At 46.9% G+C, this 26,816-nt stretch overlaps 2 protein-coding genes and 1 long non-coding RNA gene across 7 annotated transcripts in view; 1 reads left to right on the forward strand and 2 right to left on the reverse strand.

The window, feature by feature from the left end:
* SMIM11 (small integral membrane protein 11) lies at nucleotides 1-11,294 on the reverse strand. Of its 5 annotated transcripts, none has more exons than XM_069785172.1 (5): nucleotides 11,159-11,253; nucleotides 10,118-10,179; nucleotides 6,022-6,137; nucleotides 4,462-4,642; nucleotides 1-2,742 (listed from the first exon to the last, which is right to left on the reverse strand). In XM_069785172.1, exons 3-4 carry the CDS (start codon nucleotides 6,040-6,042, stop codon nucleotides 4,475-4,477), a joined length of 189 nt encoding a protein of 62 aa, XP_069641273.1. In that variant the 5' UTR covers nucleotides 6,043-6,137; nucleotides 10,118-10,179; nucleotides 11,159-11,253; the 3' UTR covers nucleotides 1-2,742; nucleotides 4,462-4,474. The 5 variants fall into 5 exon arrangements, with proteins under 5 accessions (XP_069641273.1, XP_069641276.1, XP_069641275.1 ...); XM_069785175.1 differs by lacking the exon at nucleotides 11,159-11,253 and adding an exon at nucleotides 10,560-10,578; XM_069785174.1 differs by lacking the exon at nucleotides 11,159-11,253 and adding an exon at nucleotides 10,548-10,565.
* Nucleotides 11,261-13,516, forward strand: LOC138685667 (uncharacterized). The gene is made up of 2 exons (XR_011325029.1): nucleotides 11,261-11,400; nucleotides 12,286-13,516. It is a non-coding gene; the product is annotated as an uncharacterized lncRNA (long non-coding RNA).
* Nucleotides 13,010-26,816, reverse strand: part of KCNE2 (potassium voltage-gated channel subfamily E regulatory subunit 2) — a 21,861-nt gene continuing 8,054 nt past the window's right edge. Inside the window, exons 2-5 of the mRNA XM_009917702.2 lie at nucleotides 19,143-19,271; nucleotides 18,502-18,552; nucleotides 15,376-15,769; nucleotides 13,010-13,659 (exon numbers count right to left, since the gene is read on the reverse strand). Coding sequence (XP_009916004.1) covers nucleotides 13,264-13,641 — 378 coding nt within the window. The 5' untranslated portion in view covers nucleotides 13,642-13,659; nucleotides 15,376-15,769; nucleotides 18,502-18,552; nucleotides 19,143-19,271 and the 3' untranslated portion in view covers nucleotides 13,010-13,263. The remainder of the gene's footprint in view (nucleotides 13,660-15,375; nucleotides 15,770-18,501; nucleotides 18,553-19,142; nucleotides 19,272-26,816) is intronic.

A 26,816-nucleotide genomic window follows, 5' to 3' on the forward strand; every position in this document is an offset into this window, starting at 1 on the left:
TAAGTTTGAAAGCCAGTAATCCTTTTATTTTCTCAGCTTTCAGCACTTGGCACTGGTGACAATGACAATATCCAATAGTGAAAGACCTGTGCAAGTGAGATACTGCGTAAAGTTAAGCTGCCCATCTACACATGAATGCTCTTTTTGAAAAGAGTAATTTTAGGGAACAGGGGAGAAGGAGAGACTGTAGTTCTGTAGGCACCAGAAGAGTGTGACCTGGCTTGCTTTCTGGGATGGGAACATCTACATGAGGATCCTGTGTAGATCTGCTGTCTAACAAGCTGCACACTCATACACAATGAGCATTTCAAGGCTCTCTATCCTTGCTGCCTCCTCTCACTTGCAGAAACTCAATCAAATTGAATTCTCTATTCCTCTTTTAACTTGCCAGGACTAATTGTATAACTCTTCTTTCAATAAGAAACCAGATTTCAAGGTCCCCAGCTGGTTTCTGAACAAGAAACTGAAACAAATCTGAGCTGCTGTCTCCCCCCAGCGTCAGCATATTTTCTTGTTCAAGGCTGCAACTGCAGCACATAGGATGCCCAAGCGTAAAAAACCCTGCTGTAACTTATCCAGTGATAGCATAGATCAAAACTCTACCCTGGTACATCAGAGAACAGCTACTGGTTCAGGTCTCAGAATGGATAAGATCTCTTCTAAGTTTGGAAACTCTAGGACATCAGCCTGCTGCGACACCCATCACAAGCTCTAGGGGTTATCGATGCTGTAGTGCTACCCTGACAAGGAAAAAAACATCCAGGTTGGACCAGATTTGAAGTCTTACATGTACAAAGAGGTTTTCTGATTTGGCTGTAGAGGCAAAAAAGTGGTGATGCAGAGGACTTCTGAGGAGACTGCTCATAGCTGCTTTCTCCCCAGTTCAGGCCAGGGACAAAAAAGAGGCTTCTTGTGTTGATTCCCTTCTTGCACATGTTTGGCAACTTAGGACCCACAGATTTTAACACTCGTCTTGATTCCACTGGGTGCTAAATGGTGCTCAGCTGGTGTCCAATTGCTTTGATGCTAAATGACTTGCTTTAAAGGGAGATTGTACCTTTGATTGTGCTTACAGAGCAACTGTACTGAAGTAGAGAATACCTCTGCTTTCAGTTCAAAAAACAAAAAAAGCTCATTATTACTATTGGTCTAGAAAAACCTACTCTTGGTTGAGAGTCTAGATTGGGGCCAATATTCAAAGGCAACCAGTGACTGCATGGAGCCAAGACATTACTTGCTTTTGAAGCTGGTGGACACTATACAGGCCTGACAATTTCCTGTTAAGGTTTGGGCATGTGGCTTAGCCAAGTACCTTGGTGCATTTCCCCCAACTGCTGTTTAATGGAGGTGGTTAGCAGAGTCTGTTATCACTGAACACCACAGAGCCATTTAATTAAATTACCATTCAATTCCACCTTTGCATAGACAGATGACTGCTGAGACTGTAGAGGGAAACTGCTGTTTTACAGTGGCACTATGAATTCCCTAGCCTGGCAGTCCTGAGGCTGCCATAGCAAGGATACTGCTCTATCCCAGGAGTGGGTTTCTGCAATACTTATATTCCCCAGTCACCAAGGTGACCGCATGAACAGCGAGAATTTAAAAATCACTGCAGTTCCCAGGGAGTAACTCTGCCACAGCGAGAGCTCTCCAAGCATCAGCTGTATCAGCTGCACACAAACTTAGGTAGCACTTAGACGGACACTGCATCAGCATGCACTGGTGTCACCACAGCAGGCACCTCAGCCCGCAGCTGCAGGGAGAGGGCAGGAGCGAGCCATCCCAGAGGCTTCCCAGATCCTGCTGGAATCCCAAGGCTTCTCCAAGGGCCCTCCACCTCTTCTCTTCCCTCCTCTCCCCACTCCACTGTCAGATTTCAGCTTCACCTCAACTTCCAGAACATACAAGGATCTAGGAAGTACTTTATAATGGAAACATGAAGGCAAACGTACCTGTTGGCACTTCTACACATGCCTAACTAAGCCTTTATTTCTGTGAAAAAAATCTGCTCTGTTGATTAACCTACTGTGACCAAGTTAGCTTATCCTCCAGGAACTGGTGTTATTGCACATGCAGGAATAGCTAGCAATGGTAATGAAAACCCTCTCTGCTTCATAGGTCAGGTAGTAAATAGAGAGCCATACACAGTTCTCAGATGCTGCGCATAGCAAAGTAATGTAATAAATCTCTAAGCATGAAAATTCCTCAAAGGTGACACTGTGATTTGCATTAATCTAAGGAAGTTGTAGGTGCAGAAAGTAGTTTGAGAAATACCTGCCTGGAAAAGCTCCTCTTCTGAGTTTGCTCATCTGGATTCAACAAAGGGCCCCCAAATCTCAGATTTACACCCTTGCAGGAAGCAGTTGCTCTAAAGAAGTTGCACAGAGCTCTCCCCATTTCCTTCTGTCTGTCCATGAACCTTGTACACACCCGTAATGGATTCGGAGTATTTTTCTCTTTAAAACCAGCCACCTCCTTGCAGCTGATCTTTAAAAACTGCCTCCCCTGCAGCTCTAACTGTAGCATTTGAGTAAGCAGCAACTAAAGCTATCAGGTTGTTTTTTTTTTTTTTATTGCATAAATAGAGGCTTAGATATTTTGCTGTACATATAAAAAGTTGAGATACAGTTTAAGTGAATGTTACCCTTGAGGGTTTTATTCCTTTGACACATCCTTCATCTACAGGAAGGCTTCGATCTCCCAGGAAAGGAATCCAATGCAAGCTGCCAAGTGTCAGAAAATCTGCAGGGTGGGGAAACAGCAGTGAGAACAGCAGGCATAATATGCTGGCAGCACATGGGCTAAATCTGCCTGTCCACGTGGCACGCTGCAACCAGAGCTAATCACAGCTCTGCAGTGCTGACACTGGAGAACATTTTTGGGGTAGGACAATTCACCCCTTCTTGCAATCCCGTTATAGAGAGACATGGCTGACAGTCTGAGAGATGGCAGAATTTAGGAAGGACTGGGCCTCTGGTGGGCAACACTGGGTAACTAGGCAAGTAGGATATCTTCTGTGAAATCAGAGATGCTTTAATGCCAGTCATTCAACAAGGTCAACGTCACATGCTGGACACAGAGGCCTTGTGGGATGAGCTCACTACCCTGGTGCAGTAATCCCTTGGGCTATGGACTCTGCCAAACAGAACTCCCTGGGACCCAACTATGCACACACAGCACAGTATGGTCTCCTCATTACAAACAGCAGGCTCATTTGTTTAGCAATAAAACTCCATATAATTTACTCTGACTTATTCTGCAAAACCTGAAAGAAGTGTTCTCACAGCATCTTCCAGTGGCTAGCAAAACTTATTTAAAACAAAAGTTTAAAATGGCACAAGTCTACCCAGAGACAAGTGCTCAATCTGATGTAAACAGGAGACCGAAAACCACCTTTGGTTTTGTTGTTTTTTCTATGCGAATGAACCACTTCATTCCCATAGTTATTTCCAGGGCCCCATTTCTAGTCACAATTTCCAATCCTTGTTGCACAAAATAAAACAGTGATAGGTTTGAAATCAAAACTAGTAAACATTTCTAAAAACTGAAACTCTCTTCATATGTGAGGTGATGACCGCAAAAGGGGAAAGTTAAGTTTTTTAGTTTAATAAAGAGTAACATTACATCAAACTCCTACTGAGCTTACAAAGGGCAGGCAGGAATAGAATTCCCATTTTGCTGCAGAACAGAGATGTGAAATGAACTGATACAACACCAAACAAGGCAGGGAATATAATCTTAGCACTAGGCAGTACTCATTTTGCTAATGGATTTGATCCAATAAGGCAATGATTGCTTAAACTTTGAAACAGAGGGAAGGAATTCAGCACATGGGGAATGAAAACCCAAAACTTTAAGAAATTTTGCTCTTCTATGCAGAAAGATGTCCATTTTCCTCAGTGAAGTATATATGGTGGATGTTAGATAGCAAAACCTGTAGCATTTCTGTTACCTTGGGAAGTTCCATGGCATGAGATTTGGCCCTTCCACCTAAATTATCTACAACTTGTCATGTATTTAACTAATATGGAATGGCTGATTCTTTTCTCTTAATTACATGACTTAAGGCCAAGACGTCTTATTGCATCATCCTGTCTGGCATGCCCCTCATACATTTTTTTCCCAATTTAACCATCTCTTTATGCATCAGGACTTCCTGTGCAATTGGTTTGGCGTAAAAATTCAGGGAGATTAAGAGCAGAGAAGGAATACTGTGCTAAGACCTCCTATATCACGAACTATGGCTGTCAAGTTTTCTGGTGATAACTGCAATTCCTACAAAGAATGGGCAGGATATGGGTGTGCAAATACGCTGAAATATCACAGGAGACAAATATTACAAGAACTCAGATAACGGTGAAAGCTCTAATTGCACAATCCAAATGCAACCAAGTCAAAACATAATGGGATTAATATGTCAATGCCATTATCGAACACCAGAATGCCAAATAAATTCTATACCTGAGAAGACTCTTCAATCATCCTTCTTCTCTGCTTCTGTTTTCAATTTCTCTTCACGTTCCCTCTTCAGTTTTTCTTCAATTTTTTTGCTCTGGTACATTTTTACTCCAGCAAATGCTAAGCAAAGAATCAATGTTTTAGCTGCCAAAATGTACATCAGCAATGGGAAATTCTCCAAAGCCTGAAATACAAAATAATATATTTAGGCAGTTACTGGAACACTTGGATAATTAAAAATTAATCTACAGGGATGCTATACAGCTTCCTACGGCAACAGCATTATTCAAAGCAATGGTAATGCTTCTCTGTTCATGCTTTTTTTCTGTAGGAAACTTTCAACTAGGCAGATCAACATCTAGGGGAAACAACAAAAACAAGTTCACTCAAGTTTGTATATGAAGCCCCTTTGAACAGGTCTTTGTTGCTTTTGTTTGCTTTACAGCAAATGGAACATTGGCACGATCTCAAGCTGAAAAAGGGGAAGAACTGAGTATCTTAGGATAATTGTAAAAGTGGAAACGCTTCTGAACAGTTCTCACATGAGCGATGGATCCATGCATATCAGGTATCAGATGTGATCCCCAAAGACACTTTTGTGCTCCTAGAAATTTTAATCCACGGTAAGTTTGCAATTCACTTGCCCAGATCTGGAAGGCATAGATAAGTGCCTTTAAACTGGAAGAAAAGTAAAAAACCCACAGCCTTCCATTTAAGGAGTTTTTATGCCCGGAACCACTGAAATTGCACAACATATTTCAATGTTATAAAAGCATGCTACTGTAAGTGCACGTGGAGTGGAAAATAAAATGCAAATTGGTAACACTGTGAACTTGGAATAGAAATGTAACAAGTGGCACAGGCACTCAGTGAAAGATGTCAATTCCAGAAGGATGTTGAAGGTACACGAACGCTGATTTCTACAAGCTGCATGTTACCTTTGACATCAGGCCACTCCCCTCTAATTTTGCAAAAACCCATCATCCTCTGTCAATCTCCCCACATATTAAAAGTGGCAATCTCTTTCAACCACAGCTCTGCAACACCAGAAAGGTAAAGCCAAGGCTGGGGGTTAGCATTGCTTTCTTGATAAATGGTTGATTTAACATGTTAAAATTGCTAATGCATGAGGTACTTGCTCAAACGTTTCTGTGCCTTACACACCCACCCTGCAGAGTATTTATGGCCCCAATACACTAAAAGACATAGTAACGAAAGGAGATGAGGAAGGAGCAGCCAGAGGAAAGCCTGGAAAGAGGAAAGCCAGGAGGAGCAGACGCGAGCAGAGCAGAGCTTGCCCACCAGTGCTGCGCTCAGGTCTAAAGTGTGAGGCCCCAACAGCAAGTACTGGGGCCAGCCCGCAAGGTGCAAGCATGTATGGCAAGAAAGGACAACAACAACAACGAGTCCTCTGTCCTGGAGGTGCAGAGAGTGCAGTGGTTAAACAACCTTCACCTAAGCAAGGAAACCATTTTTAAACACAGGACCCATCCAACCACATCTTACATGCATCTGCTTGAAAGAGCAGAAATTCACTGCTTTATGAATGTGAAACATCCTTACCTTCCAGTTAAATGCCACCATCTTGGCTGCGTGACGATATTGCCTGTCCTGCAGCAGGCTGCACCTAGCACCAATGAGCGTCACGCTTCTAAAGGCACAGACCAGGGCAGGAGCATCTTGAAGAAATGGATATTAAAAAAGAATTAACCAATCTGTTTCTACTCAGCACGTCCACACTGCACATCTCTGACAAGCTCATCTGCTGCACAGCGCCTGGCAGCTTATCAGTGCCACACGGTTCAGGAATGACCTACGTGGGCCTTTTTGGAGCTGAGTGACAGGAGCAACATCCAAGCTGCTGAAAGACAGGGGTCTGACAGGCCCCAGGCAGGTGCCACGCTTGCGCAGAGCAGAGGCTGGGCTTCCACCATGTGCAGCACATCCCGGCAGCTGCCCAACCGAAAACACAATGCTGGCTGCTTTTGAAAGCTTGACACCTGTGCACATCACACCACCTCACTGATGTCTGTCTGAGATCTAGCGGACAAAAGTGCACCCAGAAGAGCTGTCTGGTGGTCTTTAAGCCCAGCCTGCCCTGTTCGGAGCCTGAATGCCTAATGGATCCTAGCATCTACTATAATTTACTGGTTATCTCTGATTTACTAATACATTAAATTCTCCATGCAGCCCATAATAACACAGAAGTGAACCAATCAGTTGCTGGATCCCTTGACTGGTCAACATATGTTTCAGAGCTGAACTTCAGGGCTGAGAAATGCCTGAGGGCATGCTGAAGGCTGCAGCACAAGCCACAACACTGCCCTCCAGTCTCTGCTTGCTGCTCTACCAGCACTGACACCGTTTCAGCTGCTGAATTTCAAATTAAGCATGTTTCCCTGCCTGACTCCCTCAAGGTGTTTCCTGTATGTGTAATAACAGAATCACTGTCAAAAAATAGGAAGAAGCCCTACAGCTTAGTCCAAACCTTGACCAGCAGCTGGACTGAATAAATCACCACCACACCACAATAGCTGCTGCTGACCTTTCTTCAGAAACAGGGAGTCAAATAAACGTTCTTGCAGCTCCTGTGCTGCTCAGCCAGCTTCTTCACAGATGCCCTTATTTCCCCAGCTAGGCCTTCCTCTTCTCTCCTCTTCCCCCAGTTGCAAAATCCTCACCCTGCAGAGAAAACACCCTGGAAACCTCCTCACAGAGAGGCACCACCAGAGTTCTCTGTTACCAAGATGGAACTATACTGAAACAGTGGTGTGGCCAACTTGTTTGTCCTTCAGTATTTACTGTGTTGATCCCGAGTTGTGCAGCTCCCTTCTCCTGTTGATAAAATGTCAGGGCAGCTGTGAACTAATGAGTCGGTAGTGTTACACCTCCAAAAAAAGGGCATTTTAACTCCTGATGTTTCCTCCAGAATTTCAACAACCACTAAGATTTGAAGTCCCCTGCCAGATGGCCACAGCAAAAATCCCACATCAGAGCAAAGACTGGTTCTCAATGCATGGTTCAGATGGCTACATGCTTCTCAATGAAACCCAAGTTACACAAGCCTGGCCTCATCTGAAAGGACTGCACCACCTAACCAGGGTGTCTTCATCTCAGAATGCTGACTTGGGTGGGGGCTTCATCAGACAGTCTTCACTCTTCTCCTAAATTGCTGTAAATTCTGTGCTTCAGTTGGAATCAATTTTGCAACATGTTGTAAAAAAGCAAGAATTCAGCCATTCAAAGACAGGCTAGCATCTGGCATATGATGCTGAAAATGGGGTTTTAGTGATTTTTTTATGTACAGAAAAAGTTTTAGACTCAGCAAACGTTATGCGAGCCCATCTGTGGGGTCTGATTGCAGGGTACCAGCCCAACAGCAAGAAGCAGCGTATAATGTGTATCACAATGTGCACTCCTGCAAATGCTCTTGGTTACAAGTTGATTATTTAAGCATTCAGCGCAACACTTCTGTAATATTTCCGCCCTGCTGAGACACGAGCCTGTATCTGCCTGAACTGTGTATCCAACAGGAGTAGCTGCACTGAAATCACAAAGGACAGGAAGAAATTCTCCCTTTGTTCTGAAGAGTGGCATTTTGATCCAAAATGTTTCCTGTGAGAGCTGACGCTTTTGATGTTCTGTTCTCACAGTGTCTTCTGCAGTTGGAACTGAGCAGGGAAGCCACCGCTCCCTCCACATTGCATTCCCACATCCTGTGCCACCAGCCTCCAGTGGTCAAGCACTTCTCCCCATTTCGTCTCTTGACTCTTCTGGTCTCTATCTTGATCCAGACCTTATTAAATACAGCTGAAACCCCAGGACAGGAAAAAATGGGTGGAGCTGGGGCATGGGGCAGGGAGAAGAAAGTGTGAAAAGGAGAGAAAAAGGCAGGATTCACTTCACAATTGAAAAACAACTTTTGTTAGCACTGAGGTCGCCAATTCAAAAGCAAAAAGCTCAGACACTGTACTTTCAAGGTTGTGATATCTTAAAAGCATGCAGGCAAATAAACAGCTGAAGTTTCATGTTTGCTTTTTCAGAGGCAGATAAGGCTCAGATATGAGTTCAGAACACATCTACAGTCAGGCATTGTTCGTTCCCCAGGAAAATGCAAGCTCCCTTAACAAACACAGTGCTACTGGGAACGGAGACTGGGCCCCACGGAAGGTCACTATTACCTTCACTCACAGGCAAGGAGGTCTCATGTTGAGCCACGTGAGAAAGAAACAGGAGCACTAGGCTCTGCCTGAAGCCGTGCCAGAGACTCCGCGACAGACACTCCATAAGCTAGCCATCATGTACTTGTAGACTCGTATGCAGGGCAGGGGTAAAATGATATCACTCTCACACATATCGGTGGTCTTCTTCACTGTGATTGCACCTCGCAATCACTAGCCTATTTACAGTCAGACCTCTTCTGTGAAGCAAGTCAAACTACTGCAGATGGGAAAGGAAGAGAGGGTCTGCCCGTATCGCACACCTCAGTGCTGTACCAGCAATCCTCCGTCAGCTCCAAATGCTGTGAGGTCTTCTGGGTCCAGAGCAGGCAGACAGTGTCACCAACACAGACCTAGCAGCTCATGTCCTCAGCAGGGCTAAGGAGCTCCCAGGGAGAGCTGCACCAAGTCCCAGAGCTAGACTTCAGCTGATACCAGCCCCAGGATCTCTGCACAACACTGTGTTGCACAACACAGACCACCCCAGACAAAGGAGTTGGGCCCTAGTCAGATGGGAAGTCTGTGGTGGAGCACAGAATTGAATCCAGGTCTCTCAGCCACTGAATTACAGCTCCAGTCCACCACAGCAACCACATCACAGCCCAGCCACTTACACCATTGTTTGCTTATGCAGTGGCAGAATATCGACTGGCCTGCACGCACCAGAAAACATCTACACAGGCATCTGGGTACTCATAAACCCACTTGAGTTGTCTTGGCAGAACATCTCACTCAGCTTGCCAATAACTCCATCTACTCAACAAAACAGGACCCGAGATATTCTTTTGTCTACTGGGGATTTCTGAGCAACTCCATTTTACCCGCTTTGTGAAAAGCTATAAAAGTCACCAGCTACAAGGCCTCAGAAAGCAGCGAGCTACTAGGGTTATTTGACTACATTTAAAATGGAGTGATGGCCAAGTATGTCCTGAGCTAGAAAAGGGGTTTCACTCCACCTGCCTCTTGTTGCTGCTTTCTTTAACACACACATTTCAGGAAGCAAAACGCATGCTTCCCACATGCACAGTCACTGGAGGACCCGCCACTACACGTGACCTGCTGCGTCATGCATTAGGCTGACCATCTGCAAAACAGGATCACTCATCCTCAAAAAACAGACTACTGGGTCATGGGAAAACACAGTAATATGGCAAAGCCCACAGGCTGCAGAGAAACACAGTGGAAGCAACTGCGAGCCAGAGCTGCTGCACTAAGAATCCATCACAAACCACTGCCACAAGACACAGTGGTTACATTAAGTCAGAAGCACTCAGACCTGTGCACGTTTACAGCCTCTGTGTGTAGGTGGGTCAAGACATCACTCCATAAAAAGACCTGTATAATGACTCAGTTTATACTAGCGTCACTGATAAAGAAATTCCTAAACTAACACCAACTCAAAGAAATCAAAAACATAAAGCCATGTAAGGCCTCCACACCTGAAGAAGCAGAAATTAAAATACTAGTGATTCCTCTGGCAGCTCCTCACATGCTCCAAACTCTGGAAAATAAGAACAGAGCAGATAGGATGTATCAATCATGGTGCCTGGATTAAAATCAAATCAGATCAAAACCAAGAATTGTCAGTGGCACATTAGACTGTTCCACCATGGCTCCCAGGGCACCATTTCAGCCACATCCCAGGGTCCTTGCAAGCTGCAGGCCCTCGCTTGCTGCCACTACCTTGCCCTAGGAGGGTCTGCTGGGCTGGCAGCCTCCCCTGCCTCCATCCCCACCCCAGCTCTGCCCTGCTCCCCAGCCACCTTTTCCCCGCAGCGCCGCTGCCCAGCACAGCCAGCAACCCGCAACCCACAGTTGAGGACACCAAACTTTTTCAACGAATGATAACTTCAGACTCCTCCTTCTTACTTATTTGCTCACTTTTAAGAAAACAACAAAACTCGGCGGATTCACACGCAGTAAAGCGCACTTCCAGGCGGCCGTGCATCGTACCCTGCAGCAATACGCCGGGGGACGCCCGTATAAACGGCCATCAAGCCAGCGAGCGTGCCTCCAGCAGCTTTTAACCCGCAGGCTCCCTCGTCCGCAGGTTGTTGCGAGGGAGCGGCTGCTGCCGCCTCGCACCCCCGCCGGCGCCAGGGCGGGAACCGGGCCGGTGCGGGGCTCAGGCAGGCAGGGCGGCGGCAGCCAGGGGAGGGCAGGACAGCAGGCAAGCAGGGCGGGCAGGCAGGAGAGCAAGGAAGGGGGGCAGGAGAACGGGCAAAGGAAGGCACGCCGGTCAGGGGTAGGCAGGCAGAAGGGCTGGGCAGGCAGGAGAAGGCTGAGGGGAGCGGAGGGTCCTGGAGCAGGCCGGACCGGAGGGCAGGCAGCAACGCAGGCGGAGCAGGCCGGGTCGGGGACGGGGGGCCGCCCCGCTCTGCCCGATCTCTCCCCGCCGGCCCGCCTGCCCCCCGCACGGCGCCGCGGCCGGCCGCGCCGAGGAGGGGTGTGGGGGAAGGCCCAGGACACGCGTCTCCTACCTCACGGGGCGGCCATGGCTCTGGGCGGGAGGGCGCGACAAACTACATCTCCCAGGAGCGGCAGCGGCAGGTCCCGGCGGGGCAGGGAGCGGCGGAGCGGACGCGGCCGGGTCCCCCCCGCCTTGCCTCGCCCCGGGCGCCTCTCCCGCAAACCCGCCGTGCCCCGGCCGCCGCCTGAGGCCGGAGCAGAAAGTAGCCGCCCACCCCCGCCCCGTTTCTTCCAAGAAAATAATAATTCTGAGGTAAAGACATTCCCACACGTCCCAGGGGCGTAGGCCCGAGGGCAAAGCAGTCCAGGCCCCCGTCCTCAGCTTCGCTGTGCCGCCTTACCCGCCACCGGGAGCAGGGCCGGGCCAGAGGCGGGAGCTGCCGCCTGCTTTTGGCGGGGAGCAGGGCCTGAGCGGGTCTGGCAGCTGCTGGGGGTGCTGGTGCACCTGGACGAGTTCTCCGGGGGTGCCCCTCCGACTGTACCAGGCCAAAAGGGGCTCTCCCTGACTGTAGCATGGCCACAGCGCTGGGCCCAGGTGGCCCCGGGTCCCTCCACCCGCTCGGTGCAGCACAATATCTGCGCTCCTCCCGTCAGCAGGCCCTGAGAGCGAGGAAAGTCCCGCAGCCTGCGTGTGGAGCACACCCGTGGTAGGAGCAGGGGGGCTGGCAGGCACCCACAGGCCACCCGGGGAGGTGGGGGGAAAGAGGGCATGCTGGGGGGGAGAGGCTCACCAGAAGGCTGGGCTGGGACCTGACAAGCCTTCCCCTGTGCTCACGGACCGAGATTATTCTAAGGCTTATTACTATGCCAGCAAAAGGCACATCTGGAGCATGACAGCAGCTGCTGTGCCAAGTCTTAAGACCAGTCTCCAGAAGAAGCCCTTTTCTTTTTCATTTCTTTTTAACATGAGCAAAACAAAATTGTTGGAAATGCAGCGCCAGACATGGCTGAAGTGTTTCAGCCAAAACTTTCTGAAAACAAACAGCAAGCCCACATGACAGACAGCCAGCATGGGAACTTTTAGCTTAAGTGATTTAAGTCTGGCAACATGAATAGGAGCTAAACCCAGAGTCTTACAAAGTGAAGCACATTTTAATACTAGAAGTATCACCAGTTCTGCTTCTAATTATTCCCTTAGAGCCAGCGTTGTGATACTTCAGCAGCACAGGAGAAGACAAACCATCCCGAAAACCCATTTCCCAGCCAGTGGAAACCAGTACCCAACATGGGCATCCCTTAGGAAGCACGGCAATGGGGCAGCCTTGATAGCTGGGTATAGAAATCCCTCCTCCGAAAGCCAGAAGGCAGGATCTCAGTGGTTCACACTGAGCCCTGGCTGGTGGGATGTAACCAGCCCCTCCATCACCCAGCTTGCATCACAGGTAGACAGATTGCTCTGGAGAACCAAGGAGCAGCAGAAGAGGCAGCTTGGCCAGCTATGGACTTGAGGAAAGATGATGAACCTCTGGAAACTGCCCTAGACAACCAGGACATGCACCTAGATGAGACTGCTAGTTTAGCAGCTCTTCTGCTATAAAACAGGCCTTGTCAGAAGGCCATGAGTCAATCTTTACTGCTAACGAATAATGAAATCAAAATGGGAGCCAGATCATTAAAAAAATAGTTTGGAATGAATGTGTGTAGGTATAGGTTACCTCCTATGATTCATAACATAACACATTGTTCAGTCAATAGGTGGAGATTTTGATATTTTACTGTACATTTTAAAGTTATTTTTAAGATGGGCTTAAGTCATACAGTTTGGATCTAAATTAGTGCTTTTGACCACTAACCCACAGTTACTCTGAGGTGGGAACATCCAGATCTGCATCTGGATTTAAAAAATGCTAAAAAAAATCAAGTTATTAATTCTCTTGGTTTTATTTTCCTGAAGAACAGAGTATCAAAGCAAAGCACAATCATGCATTTTTCTTGGGTGTTCTCCAAGCAGCTGTGCCAAAGTCCTTATGGGAAACAGTAAAGTTGATTTCCTCAGCACTCTGTTCCGCATTGACCTGTCTGTTAATTTAATAAACAATTTCACAGCTATTTGTAATTCCGGTGAGTTCCCTGCACGTGGCTTTATGATTTCCTCATTGCTGATGTTTCCAAAAAGTCAGGGTGATCCAGGGCTTGTTTTGTCCCTTGCACCCAAGTTTTCGTGGATCACGCACTTGAGGTCTTCTCGATTCAGAACCTGGCTCTTATACTTCTCGCCCCAGTCCTCAACGATGTACTGATGATATGGGTCATTGGAGTGCTCTCGCCTCTTTGATTTCACAGTACTCACCAAGATCGCCACAATAATGAAGGAGAACATCCCAATCATCACCATCAAATAAAGGATAACATAGTCCAAGTTTTCAGCAGCAACTGTGGCTTGCAATTTATCTGCCGCTTCCGTCATGTTTTTCCTCCAGCCATTCATGTAAGTGAGAAAGGTTTCCTTGAAAATATTTTCCACCGCCCAAGTGAAGTTTCGCATTTCAGCCATCCTTGCAAGTTAGGGCTACTAAAGACAACATGATACTTATTTTAATCAAATATCTATACTAAAACAGTTACATTGGTTTCTTTTGTCCGCATAATGCCAATTAACTAAGAACATCTACCACCTGCCACTTGAAAGCGCAGTACCAGTTTCAGATTAGCTGAGAATCCCCACTTCTGAGTGGTTCAATATGTTCAGAGACCCAAGGAGGTCTTACTCGTCTCCTCACTCAGTTCACTTTCGGTCTGTGGGAAGCCTTGGTGAAGATCAGTGGGCATGGGCCCCCATGACCCACATTACAGGGGTCGAGGCACACTGGCTTCCCTACTGAGGCTAAACGCCAAGTGAAGAAGCATTTAGCCCAGGAGAAGACAAAGTACGTATCGGATCCTGTAAGGGCTGGCACAGTGCCGTTCCAGGCAGCTGCCCAGCATCTCTCAGGGAGGGGTGTGACCTTCCCCCTTCCCTGTTTTGTCTCAGACATTACATCTGGTGTGAAGGCTGGTTACCCATGCAAGCGCAAATGAGTCCATGGGAGCATAATAGCCAGACAGCTAACTCCTAAATGGTAGCCTGATAGACAGGGGAGGGACAAGAAGACACAGCCCCCATATCTGGAATAGCCTCATTGGTCATTAGGACCACCACCCCAAAGGGGCAGGGACGCTGAATAGTGCTGCAAAGCCACATCTGTCCTGACCCTCTCCCAGCTATCCCAAAGCTTGCCACAGTCAGACCCAGCTGCTCCTTAGAAAACCATAATCAGGTCTCCATCCTACAGGAGACGTCCCCCTCCACCACACTCCTGCACCAGGGCCTGTCTGGAGCTGTTGTTTTCAATGGTCTTTCTCTAAGGCTGGATTGCAGTGTTGCTAGTGTTGCTAGCAGAGGGGCAAAGGGTGGGAGAGTGACCCTGCTGAGGCTCCCAGGCTGTTAACCCTTGAACAGAGCAATGGGGTGGGGGGACAGATGAGGGAAGAGATACCTGCTCAGCAACTGATTACTCGTCAGTCCGAATAGCCCCCTGATCCAGTCACTCAGTGCTGATCCATCTGGTCCTGCTTGAACTGAGCTAGGTCTGGGGCAGAAACTATCACATACTGACTCCAGTGAAGGAGTTCTCAAGAAGCTCTGAGAAAAGCCGCTGTCCTTTTCTGCCTTTCCCACAGAGGAAGGTGTGACTGGATTGCAGCCTGCTAGCTTGCAAAAAGCAAAGGGTGTGGTACAGCATTTCAGACTGATGCTCCTGTATGACACCTGTCCTTAAATGCTTCAGGCCAACCAAGCCGTACAACATATGGCAAAGCTTCCAAAAAAAGTCGACTCGATCTCAGTGCAGTCTTCAAGCAGTGATGAGCTTATTGCAGCCTATGGTAAGAGACAGTGAATTTTCATCACTAATAAGAAATTGCACTGTCTTTTGAACTGGAGTTCAGTAATCTACCTTCCTCCGTTTGTTGGACTAGCCTTGCAATATCAGTGTGCACAGAACAGGCACGCACACATGGAAGGACGCAGGTACACGTGCATGTAGGTCTCTGCAATTATACACTCACACATGCTCCAACATAGGGGATAAACGTAATCTAATGAAAGTAAGCAATCTGTAAGCAAATCCAAATATGAACTGCCTTGAAACTTTTTTGTGTGTAAAATCTCTCTGCTTTTTCTTTGATTCAGAACAAAAATTACTATGCTTTTTCAATAGGAAATAAAGAATTACCAACAGAAACTTACCTTTCCTGTGCCCTTCTCTAAAGAAATTCACGATAACACTCAGGATTTTAAAACTCCACTGGATAATATGACGATACTCCAGAAAGGAGCAGAGATATCTTAAACTTTAAGTAGCCTCCAGCCTGCAGAAGGCTATAAGCAATTGTCTGTTAAATAAGTGCCTTGTACTGCATGCTTTATGTTTATATTAAATGCTAAATCTAATCTCACCTGGAAAGTCAAATATTGGCTGACAGCTTACATCAGTCATCCTGTCAGATGCTGTGTACTATTCTTTATGCTTATTACTGCAATTTCATATATTGTAAATGAGCACTGCTGTGCTTTCCTAGGGGTAAATATTGATGCAGCTCGATCTTTGTTGACCCAGACAAAAGAAGAGTAAAGATGAGCTCTGCAAAATAATGATGATGATGATGATGATGATAACAATAACAACAACAATAACAACAATAACAACAACAACAACTTCCCTTGGCTGATATGGGCACGAGAGACTGAGCACTGAGCAGGCAATGTGAAAGGCCTGCCAGCCTGTCAGGCTGCTTAGCACCCACAGTTCTCCTTTCCTTTTCTTCCACCAGAATCATGCTTGTTAGTGACCAACCCCCCTGGGAAGCCTGTACTGTGAGAAGCAGGTCCTCATATACAGCCAGGACCAGCCTCTCTGAGCTCTGCTCTGTGTGTACCTCACTTGTGATCTGGAGCAGGAAAAGACAAAAACTTACAAAAAAAAAAAAAGCAGAATTAATTCATGTTGATTTTATTTCTAGCAAATAGCACATGCTGACACCTAACTGGAAGGCTCTGACTCACACCTTAGAAAATAGCAGTGTACTCAGTGAAATGAGACAACTTCAGTTTCAGTCAGCAGCGGTTCCTGGCTATGATGGGAACATCCAAGGGAGGGGAATCAAGGTGGGATTGTGGAGCAAAGTGCTCCGCAAGCACATGGGCTGGGAGAGACTTTCTGTAAAAAATATTTTCATTGTACAGGTAGTGCTGCCTAAGCAATTTGCAGAGAAAGCAATTTCTCAGGTAGCTCTGCTTTGAGGAAGATAAAGCAAACATGGACTACCACTGAATCAACAGCGCACATCAGAAGAAGGGAGATACACTCTTGGTATGGAAAAGTGTTAATCCCTGAGGAAGCCCTGCTAGTGTCGTGCTGCTGACATTGTCATGGTTACTGCTATCATTTCTTCTGGATAATTTTCTGTGCCTGAACACCTCCCAGCACGGGGGCGAGCTGCTGGCAGCATTTTCTCCCTGCTCCCCTGCTTCTCTCTGGCAGTGTTCCATGTGCCCTTGGCTCGGCCCCTCAAAGTTGAGGTACCTGGCAAGCTGCTTCTGTTTGCTTTGATGAAACCTGTAAGCCAGAGGCACCGTGGCAAGTCCAGCCTCCTGCACAGGGCAGGCAGAGACATGCCCTGGTTGGTCCTGGCTGGAAAAATCACCTAGAGCCACCAGCATACTGTTAGAGGAACTCCCAAATAGAGGGCTATGAGTCTGGCTATGGAAATAAGAGAGGATCCATAGCCCTGGAAGTTCCCAAGCAGAGTAGCTTGCGAACTGCTGCCCTGGACTGCCAATAACCAGGTGAAAGGACTTATCCCTCCTTCAACCACCATCTTCTACCATCTGTTCCTCGCCAGTCCTGTTTGGCTAATACTTGCAGGCACACACTCGCGCACGCACACAGGCATACCTACATATATAAAAGATGCATATGTTGTCAAGCAGACATGAAATTTAACTGCCAACTCTGTTCTCAACAAAACCAGAAGAGTCCTTGAATAATCCTGTTCTGCTGCATGTCCCCCTGAAGGTCACATTTGCTTAGGGCTTGCTTAGTCTTTATAGCAAAGAGGTGATCAAGGACAGACAGCATGGAACTGGTTAAAAGGAAGGAGGGGCAACCAAATATCTTGGGCAGAAAAGGTGACTGCCTTAATATTAGTCTCCCAAATGGAGACTAATATTAAGCAAAATGCTCCTGATCTCAATGGAAAGAGGTAGGAACGGCTGGTTGAGCCTCCTCTCTGTACCCCAAGAATGGCTAGGTCATGGCAATCAGGAAGAGCCTCTGGTGACTGGAAAAAGGCAAACGTCATGCTCATCCTTGAGAAGGGCAATGAAGGCCAAGGGAGCTGAAGGATGATCAGCCACACTTTAAACCATGTGACAATTAAGGGACAAATCCTTCTGGAAGCCATTATCAGGCATGTGAAGATCAAAAGGTGATTGGAAACAGCCAGCATAGATTGACCAAGGGCAAATTGTGCCTCATCAAGCTAATTGCTTTCTATTGCGAGTTGACGGGAGGTCTGTTTCAATGGATGAGGCAGAGTGGTAGTGGTGGTTTACTTTGCTTTAGCAAGGTTTCATCATGGTCTCTCATAATATCCTTGTAGCCAGATTGGAGAGATATGGACCAGATGTGTGGACTCCAGAACTAGCTGGACCACTGTCATGGGCAAGATAGAGTAAATGACAACCCGCAGCAGATCTGGATGCTGGGCTTTATGTAAGAACCTAGGAGATCAGTGCTTTCACGCCCATCTGCCAGCTCGATTGCAGCAACTGACCATTCACTGTTGAGGCAGTGCTGTGGCAACATCTGCTCTTGCCTCTCAGGTGTTGTAGAGCAGGTGGGTCCATCCCATGACAGGGTGTTGTCATCATCAGGAGGTACACCACATATAAACATGCACAGTATTTAACAATTAGTATAAATAACATTACAATTGGATGTATTTTTGCATGTAGCAGCCATGTGGTCTTGAAGGCACCATTTGAGGAAAACATGTTCCTTTTAGATGTACAGTAGGCTCAGAACTGAATGATATTTGATTGTTCACAGCCTTCATGATTGATAACCCTTCTGTGACTGTGTAGCAGTGTATTCATTTGTAGACTATTTTACAAATCCTTTGTTAGTCTTACTGGTGAGACAGTGAAGAAGGTAGCAGACATACTGAACATCTTGTGATTAAACCCAGATCTCATAAGAGGGTTTATGTGAGTTTATTAGCAATACATCTCTCCCAACATTTTGCAATATCTATTGTAAACGCATAAAAGGATACTCATAAATAAACACAAACATGCATACACATAACATACATAGATCAGTATCTCTAGGACTGGAATAGGGTGCTCAATTTTCTGTGTTTCCTGTAGAAGATAAGATTAACAGAAGATTGTTATTAATGATGATCTTTGTTCTCCAGACATTTCCCTTCACAGGAGCTTCCAGTATACTGGGTCACTTTTCCCCAATCCTCCATCAGTTGTTTCCCCATATTCTCTACAATAAACAGACAAACTTTACACTTTATTTTAAATCAGCAGCTGATACATTTATACACAGCTTTTGCCATCTTCTTTTTCCTTCTGTTTTTTTTTAAAGTAAGGAAATTAACTATACATAATTCATGAATTATAGAGTTCATTACTTAGGATCATGAATTTTATAGGTTTAATTCTTAGAAACAAAAGAATATAGCTGTTAAGTGTGGTTATTGGAGAGGTATGAGTATCCTCTCATATGTACCTATGTAATTTTCCTTAGGTATTTCTTCTGTTCTGGTTAAATCAGAAGATTGTACTATTCACTGTGCCTTTCAGACCTCAAACCTTTGTATACGCAGACTTAACCCACAATCTTCTCAGCCTTTAACTACTGATATGCTATACTGCTAACTACTGATACTTAGAGTGCTGATAGCATTTAATTAATTTCCCCAATGCTTTAAACTTTTTACCTTCTTGATAACCCTCCTAGATTCCTTCTGATATTTACACATTTTCTTAAAAGAACATTAGTGAAATCGACAGTTCTGTCCCTGGGTCTGGCTGCTGCTTTTCAAACTGTTGTCTGTCAGTCGGTCACCCTGTAAAACAAAAAGACCACTAGGCCACTAGGTTTTTATAGTTTGGCTTTAACTGTGACTGCTGAAACCTTTCCTCTTAAGATTACTCAAGATTACATCTATTAGTTAAGTTTGAACTGTTTCTTTATGTTGATTTTTCTTTATAATCCAATTTTTACTACATCTTGGGACATTTTCCAGCTCCCTCTCGTTTCTCATAAAGGTGTTGGTAATTAAAGATGCTGCCTCTCTATTTTTTGTTTTGCAGCTGTGCTTCTAGGTCTCTTACCTGTTTCTTGCATTCTCATGCCTAGCCTCTGCAGCAGGTCAGCATGTGTAAGCGACCACCTTTCCAGGAGCTTTGACTTCCACCTCTCGAACATTTAACTCTTCTGCCTTTGTTTGCCATTCCTCTAAGCAAATCATTATGGTTTCATTTTCTTTCTGTATTCACCCCATGCATGATGGATGTTATTTTCCTTCCCAGGGCAAGGGAGTTGTTAGGATTTGTACATCATTTCCTCCCAAGGGTATGGTTTTCAGCACAACTGGGAGTTTTGATGTCATGGCTTGTACAGGTTGGGTTTTCTTTTTAAGTGAGGAAATCCTTTTGCAGTTGTTTATTTCTTATGTAACTGTTCTTCCATCTTTCCGGGAGCAGTGTTCAGAGGTTTCATCTTTAGCCTATTTTCTGGGGCCTTTGTCTGTTCAGTGGTAAATACGTTTGCCGTATAGGGTTCAATGGTTGGGGTATTCTGTTTTTCTGAGAGACCGTGAGACTTAATTATGTGTTATACAGTTTGATCACCTATGATAACACTTTGGGTACGTTTGTAAAAGTATTAACCCCCATCCTTTCACATAGGACCTGGCATGGGTGTCAGACGAGAGGAAGAGCTGATCTGCTGAAAGGTTGGCTGCTGTTCAGAGGGATCTTGACAGGCTGTCCCCAAAATGTTCATAGCTGGTGCAAACCTATCTCTAAATATTAGAATAACTCCATGTCTGAAGATCGCTCCCTCATCACATCAGAGACCCACATCAGGATGCACTATCCTTAATACCTTATATAGAAACAATGAAAAGAGTGCAGACAGTGGAGAGGGACACCTGGAATGGTCCTTTGTGGTTAAATAAAAATATGTTTAACAAAGCAACATTTTCCAGTCATTACAGAAGCGAGAGGAAAAGCATTCAGAAGGAAAGTGAATTTTAACCATATTTTCTTATGCAGTACAAGTGTAAGCAAGATTGTGAAGGAAAACCCTTTCTGTCTATGAGAAAAGAGTCTATCTCATCGGTATGCATTCAACAGTGAGGGACTCCAGCCTAAACATTTTCTCAACCCTGAATGTGTGAAAAAAACAAGCAGGCAGAACAAGTCAGGTCCCAAACTCTGACTGTGTCTGGTGCTGGGACTGCACTGCAACTGAGACACCAGCACCTGCCACCCTGCCAAGAAATGCACTGCTCCCCTCAGCCCAAGCTGCAGGGATGGAGAAATCGTGGCCAGGTGGAGACAGCAATCATTCAGCTTTGTTGCTATGGTTTTATGTGTTGCTGTTGCAAAAGCTTTAGAGAATAAATAAGGGTGTTGCCTGCACATAGCATTTAAATGAAAAATCAAACACCATATTTGATTTCACCATGTCCAATGCTTAGCTTCTGGTGACTTAAGGAAATTCTCTCCTCAGCCCCTTTGAGATCACCCTTCTGAAAGCAAGACAGAAAATAAACACCTTTCCAAACAATGACCACAGGGACGGCTTTTGCTGGGGACAGATAGCTCTGAGGGAAACGTTGTCCAGCACGCTGCAGGTAAAGGGCATCCCCACATCAGCCCTGGAGAACATGAGCTGCTGAGTGACCTCCATTGCCAGCAGAGGCAATGGGGGTGGTGCCTGCATGCCCAGCTGATAAACTGTGCCACAGCTGGCGGCACTTTGCCCCCCTGTCTGCTAACACCAGGGTAGGACTAACAAGGGCTACCTGTTACAGCCGCGTGCCCATTAACACCTCAGCGTGTGCCTGTGCACCAGCCGATCACCTCTCATGTGGAAGCCCCATCCTCACTGCAGCCCAGGCAGCCAAAGGGCTCCTGAAAGGCAGATCCGGCTGTCAGCTCCCAGCCTCACATCTTCGCACTGCCACAGCCTGAAGACAGCGTCCTTCTGGCTGGGAAGATAAGATATGGCACCCTGAATGCATGTATGTGTGTCCCTCAGAGAAGAAAAGAAACCTGAAGTGCCCACACAAGTGCCCTCCTAAATATTGGGTGGATTTTCACCATACTTCCAGCTGTAATTAAAATATTGTTGCCTGCAGCTTGACTGCAGTGCACCACCTGCAGTTATCTGAAGGCAAGGTCCTGCTCAAGGCCAGTGTCATGAAAGGCAAAGTTAACGGTAATAACTGACAGCAGAAATTTTGTTCCTAACAGATTAAGCTGAATCTGTCCTTTGGTTGGGAAGCTGCAGGTCAGTTGCTTGCTGGGTTGTAGATAGGAACCACAAAGCTCTGCAGACACGCGCACACACCCCTCCCGCATGCACAAGGACATTTGGAACCACCCAACATCGCTGCCCTCTGCTCCTCACCCACACTCCGCAGGCCCTTACGGAGGAATACGATCAGTAGCTCAGCCGGAGCAGTTAAAGAGTTGGAGAGAGAGTAGTAAAGAGTTGGATGGGGAGTATAAATGTCAGCCAGGGCAGCGCACCCAGCAAGGTACTGGCTGTGCGCACCTGCCCTCCACTTTCATGGAGTATCTCTGAAAACCACAGGTCATTTGCCATCAGTGGTTTGAACTAGCACCAATGGTGGTATGGAGGTATCACTGTCCCTCATGCCCCCAACCTAGCCTGGGATCTGGGCCCTCTGCTCTGATCCTTATACACTTGACAGCTACACTCCTGGTCCTGGAAATAAAACTGCATTATGATCCATCAGCCTCAAATGGTTTTTTTTGCCCTGGCATTTGCTCTGATAAACACTATGTGTGTAGCTAAAAACTGACTAAAGAAGTGTGTGCTGTGCACTTCAATTAACAGACAGAATAAGAACTTCTGAGACATTAAGGGTAGTGACTGCTGCTCTCACATAGGAATGCTTGCCCTGTGCAGAGAGCCAGCACACCCTAAGACTTAGATATCATCTATACCTGCACCTCAGTTTGACTTCCAGTGATGTCCACAGCTGAACATGATGACAGATGAACATTTCTTCGTTCTGTGTGTGTTGGCTCTTTAGGTGCCTGGGCTGGGGAAATGAAACAGCTCTTTACATCTTCTCTCCACTTCCCCACAAGGCATCCAGAGGCAGGCAAGCAAGACCCTAGGTGGTGCAAGAGGGCCAAAGGTATGTGCTTTGGCCTCAAGCTGACCTGAGGTTTTGTTTGGAATTGCACTGGGTAGCAGTTCACAGACATTGCAGAACAGATGTACAGTGGTAGCAGGCATCATGCCACACCTGCTCTCTAGCAAAAAGCCATTTCTCGCAAGCAAATTCACGGGACCCTGGGGTCTCCTTAAGAGTGAGCTGCTAGTATTGAGGAGTTTCTGGGGAATGGAAACTGGGAGAGGCACTTTTGCTGAAACCCCATTTTATTGCAAAGTCCTGTCCTCATAAAGCAGAGGGAAGGGAGAGTAGTAGTTACAGCAACAGGCCATGGGTTTGGCAGGAGATCATTGCACTGACAGAGGTCACTGATTGCAACAGCTTCTCTGGGCAGGGGCAGCTCACAGTTTCTGGCAGGGCTGAATGCCCACAGTAACACTGGTGGCTTCAAGTCTTGTTCCTTCTCCTTTCATATCCTAACCACAGAGGGTGGCCTCTAAGCTGGATCCAAATCCTGACTAAGTCTCTGAGTCTTTACAAAAACACCTTATCCCCTTCTTTCTTCACACAGTGCACTACTAAGCTGTGGACCTTCTTGCCACCGCTCACTGTAGGTGCAAGTAGCTGGCAAGCACTCAAAAGTGATTAGATTGATTCAGAGAAGAAAAATCTGTCAAGAGTGTTTGAGTAAAAAGACATCATGCCCTGTCACAGCGCAGACTGCTGAGGATTATTCTGGGGAAGCGTGACTACATGCTTGCCCCACTTCTATGTTCTTTATTAGGCTTCCAAGTTTGTCCATTCACTTGACTGATTTCTTCACGTAACAAAAACCTCCTCACCCTGTCTGGTAAAGGGGAGGGAGAGGCAGGAAAGACGATGGTGGGAAAAGAAAAAAAGCATGTAAGAATCAACCTGTCCAGTCAACAACAGAGAAAATAAAGGGAAGGATGTAAAGGTCACCAGGATGCTCACATCAAACCTTCCCCTCTGGGGGCAAGGGTGCCATGACTTGATGGAGCTTCAAGATGGGACGAGGTAAATAAAAAGGGGAGGGCAGGGGAGCAGCCAGAGCCTTTCTAGGAGGCTCTGCAGGGGTCAGAAGAGAGATTACAACCTGCCACTCTCAGGGGGCTTGTATGCCAGGGCATCCCTCTTGCCACGGAAGGCTAGACGGACTTGTGGCTGAGCCAGGATAGACATCCTTCCATTGTTGTAGCCCACTGATGCTCCAGAGTGGGCTTCAGCCCCAAGGTTGGCGGCAGCAATGTACAGTCACAGCTGAGAGGTGGATCAGGACAGAGGCGCAGGGGTACTTAGTCCAGCTTTGGTACCAGCCCTCCCATGAGCTGCCCCTCCAGCACGGCCCAGATTGTAAGTGAGTTAGTTCTGCACTCCTGGCTCAAGCGAAGTCCACAGAAGCCAGTGGGGAATTTGGATGGAACAGAGCAAGGAGGACCTGAACCTGAGCTGGAGTTACTGCCAATGCCCACTTTTGCAGGGCTTGATATTGTTAACTCACATGTCTGCAGACTTAGAGAGTTGTTGCTGAAAAGTGGCACGTATGAGCAAATCATCTGTTTTCCTAACTCCTCAGCAAAACAAGTGGTCTGATTCACATGGGCAGGAGAGTTCAAGCATTTCTCCAGGATGGCTGCTGCGACTCCTTAGCAATGATGCATTTCAAGACATGTTTTAAAGCAATGCTGTTTAGAAGACAGAGGACTGAAGTCAGGGATTAAATTCTAGCCGCCCTGGTCTCTGAAATATTACAAGACACTTCTGGGCCTTTCAAGTTCTGTTGGAAGCATATCCTTGTTACTGAGCGCTGCAGATCCTGACAGCAGATCTGTTACTCGGCTGGTGGATAGATCTACGCAGACAACTTCACCTGCTCTAGAACAACAAGCCGTGCTTTAAGCCAGCTTGCAGCCACGTGTAGAAGACTCTGCCTTACATCACACTTGATCTCTCCCCTACCAGATGCATTTAGCCAGTGATTAAGACCTGCCTCCTGCATGGCCATGAGGTGCTTCTGCTCGGGACAGGCCCCCTTTGAAAGTCTGGCAGGTAGATATGTACCACTGCCCCATTTCTTGGAGGCTGTGAGAGGAAGCACTGTCAGAGCAGGGTGCCTTCCCAGCAGGTACCCTCAGGACTCGACGACTGGCAGAAGCTGGCAATTAAAGTGCTTGTGAAATAGTGTGCCTGTCTCCCCCTATCCAGAGCCTAGTGCAAACCAGGCCCTTTTGCACAGGAGCTGAATGAAAGTGCCTGCAACCAGCACAGTCTCTTGTTAAACAACTTTGTGTTTAAAACTCCACCTTTGTCCATATGCCTACATGGAAATGCATGCCTACATACAAACATACACCTTTATGTATTTTAATCCCTTCTATTTGTAAAGGCTATATAAGTGCTTTACTAAGGAGTCGGGGGAGGAGAAATGGTCTGGAGACCCCAAGATACAGCCTGAGGCTTACAGAGGCTGAGCTTAAGCTCTTAAGCCTGGTAAGAGAGCAAGTCAAGGTGCAAATCGGTGATATTTAATGCAGGAGCAGAACAGAGCTCAACTCACTGCTTCATCCATGCCTATGCAGATGCAGCCCTCAGTGCGAGTTCAGCTTTCACTGCATTTCTTCCAGGAGTGCACCAAGGCTTCTTTCCACCCAGGTACCTGGTGGGCAAATGATGCCCGTCTGCTGGCCCTGGATCTCACACTGGAAGAAGGCTGCTAGCCAGAGGTGTGCTACCTGGTATTGCCCCATGTTCAAAACCTTGGTGCTAGTGAGCAAGCACGTTGCTTGAGCATAGCAGCCGCCCCTCAGGCACAAAAACTCATGTGGCTCTGCCTCCAGTGTTTGGAAAGAAGAGATCTGAGAGCTGCTCTTCTTGTCTTGTGGCACTTGAGCAGCTTTGTTACTGGTGGGGTCCAGGCACCAGCAACCCAAGTGGTGTGCCTGTGCCACATTATGCTGTGCAGGAGGCAAGAGGAGGAGAGCACCCAGCACAGGTTGTGCCAGTATTAGCTGGTATGAGCACATGGTCACTGTGGCTGGCTGCAGCCTGCTGATGAGCTCAGTGTTTTGCAGAAATCTCAAGTTAGGTTAGGTCTACAGCTGCTATATATTTTGGGTTTCATGCACGCCATCATTGCATATTAAAAAAGGTCCTGTTTATTTTTCCTAACCTGTAGACCTGGATACAGCCTTGCAGAGATGTTCATTGCTCATACTTGGGACATCAGTGAAGTCCTGTGATCATGGAACCAGTTGATGCCGCTCACACAGTGATAGTGAAAGGGGAAGCAAAGGCCAGATCAAGACATTTTATTGAAATAGAAAACCTACACAACCTCATGCAATGGCATCTTCTGAGCCCAACTCCACTGTAAGAGAAAGTTGCATTACACTGATATTTATTTTGGCAGAAAAAATCTATGTTTTACACACAACAATCTACAAAGGTCATTGAGGCCAAAACATATCCTGAGGCCTCACATAACCCTGAGAGCTCTAAAAAGTAAAGACAATTGATCATCTCAAGTCCACTGACAAGGAAGGAAAACAAGTGTGTCAGCACATGAGTTAAGAAATAATTGCTCATTTAACCTGGTATATGTTGCGTGAGCACAGGAACATTTCTTGTTTCCTCAGCCTTCCTTGACCTTGGACCCATTTGCTTATATGGCCACAATCCAGTTGCACAAACTGGCCTTGCAATCTGCCCACATTCAGCTCCCAATTCAAGCAGAAAACCCTTGCCACTGGAGTGGAAGACAGAGGCCACCCATGTGTGCACACCTTCCCCACGCCGGCACCTTTCCTGCGCCATCCCTGGTACCCAGCCTCGGCACCATGCCGCAGCTGCTGGCTCGGGGTGCAGGGCTGGTGGCTTGCAGGGGCACCGGGCACCCCTGGCACCAGCCTGATCTGGATCCAGGGCTGACCCTGCTCTGAGCGGGGCTGGCTCCCTGCCATCCCCCATCCGGCACCAGCTCCCCCAGGAAGGCACTGGGAGCCAAGGCGAGCTCCTTGTGCTGATCCACTGGGCCACACATCTTCACACCCTCCCAGGACAGCTCCCAGGCCCAAAAGAATGTGCGATTTTAGATACACCATACACTACATAACTCTGTGAGTGTTCCCATGGTCAAGAAGTGCAGTGACTCTGTGGAGATGGCAGCGGCCTCCTCCTAGCTTTCCAAAATCAGCTGAAACCTTCCTGTTG

This window comes from Haliaeetus albicilla, chromosome 6 (genome assembly GCF_947461875.1).
Source record: "Haliaeetus albicilla chromosome 6, bHalAlb1.1, whole genome shotgun sequence".
NCBI classification, from domain to species: Eukaryota; Metazoa; Chordata; class Aves; order Accipitriformes; family Accipitridae; genus Haliaeetus; species Haliaeetus albicilla.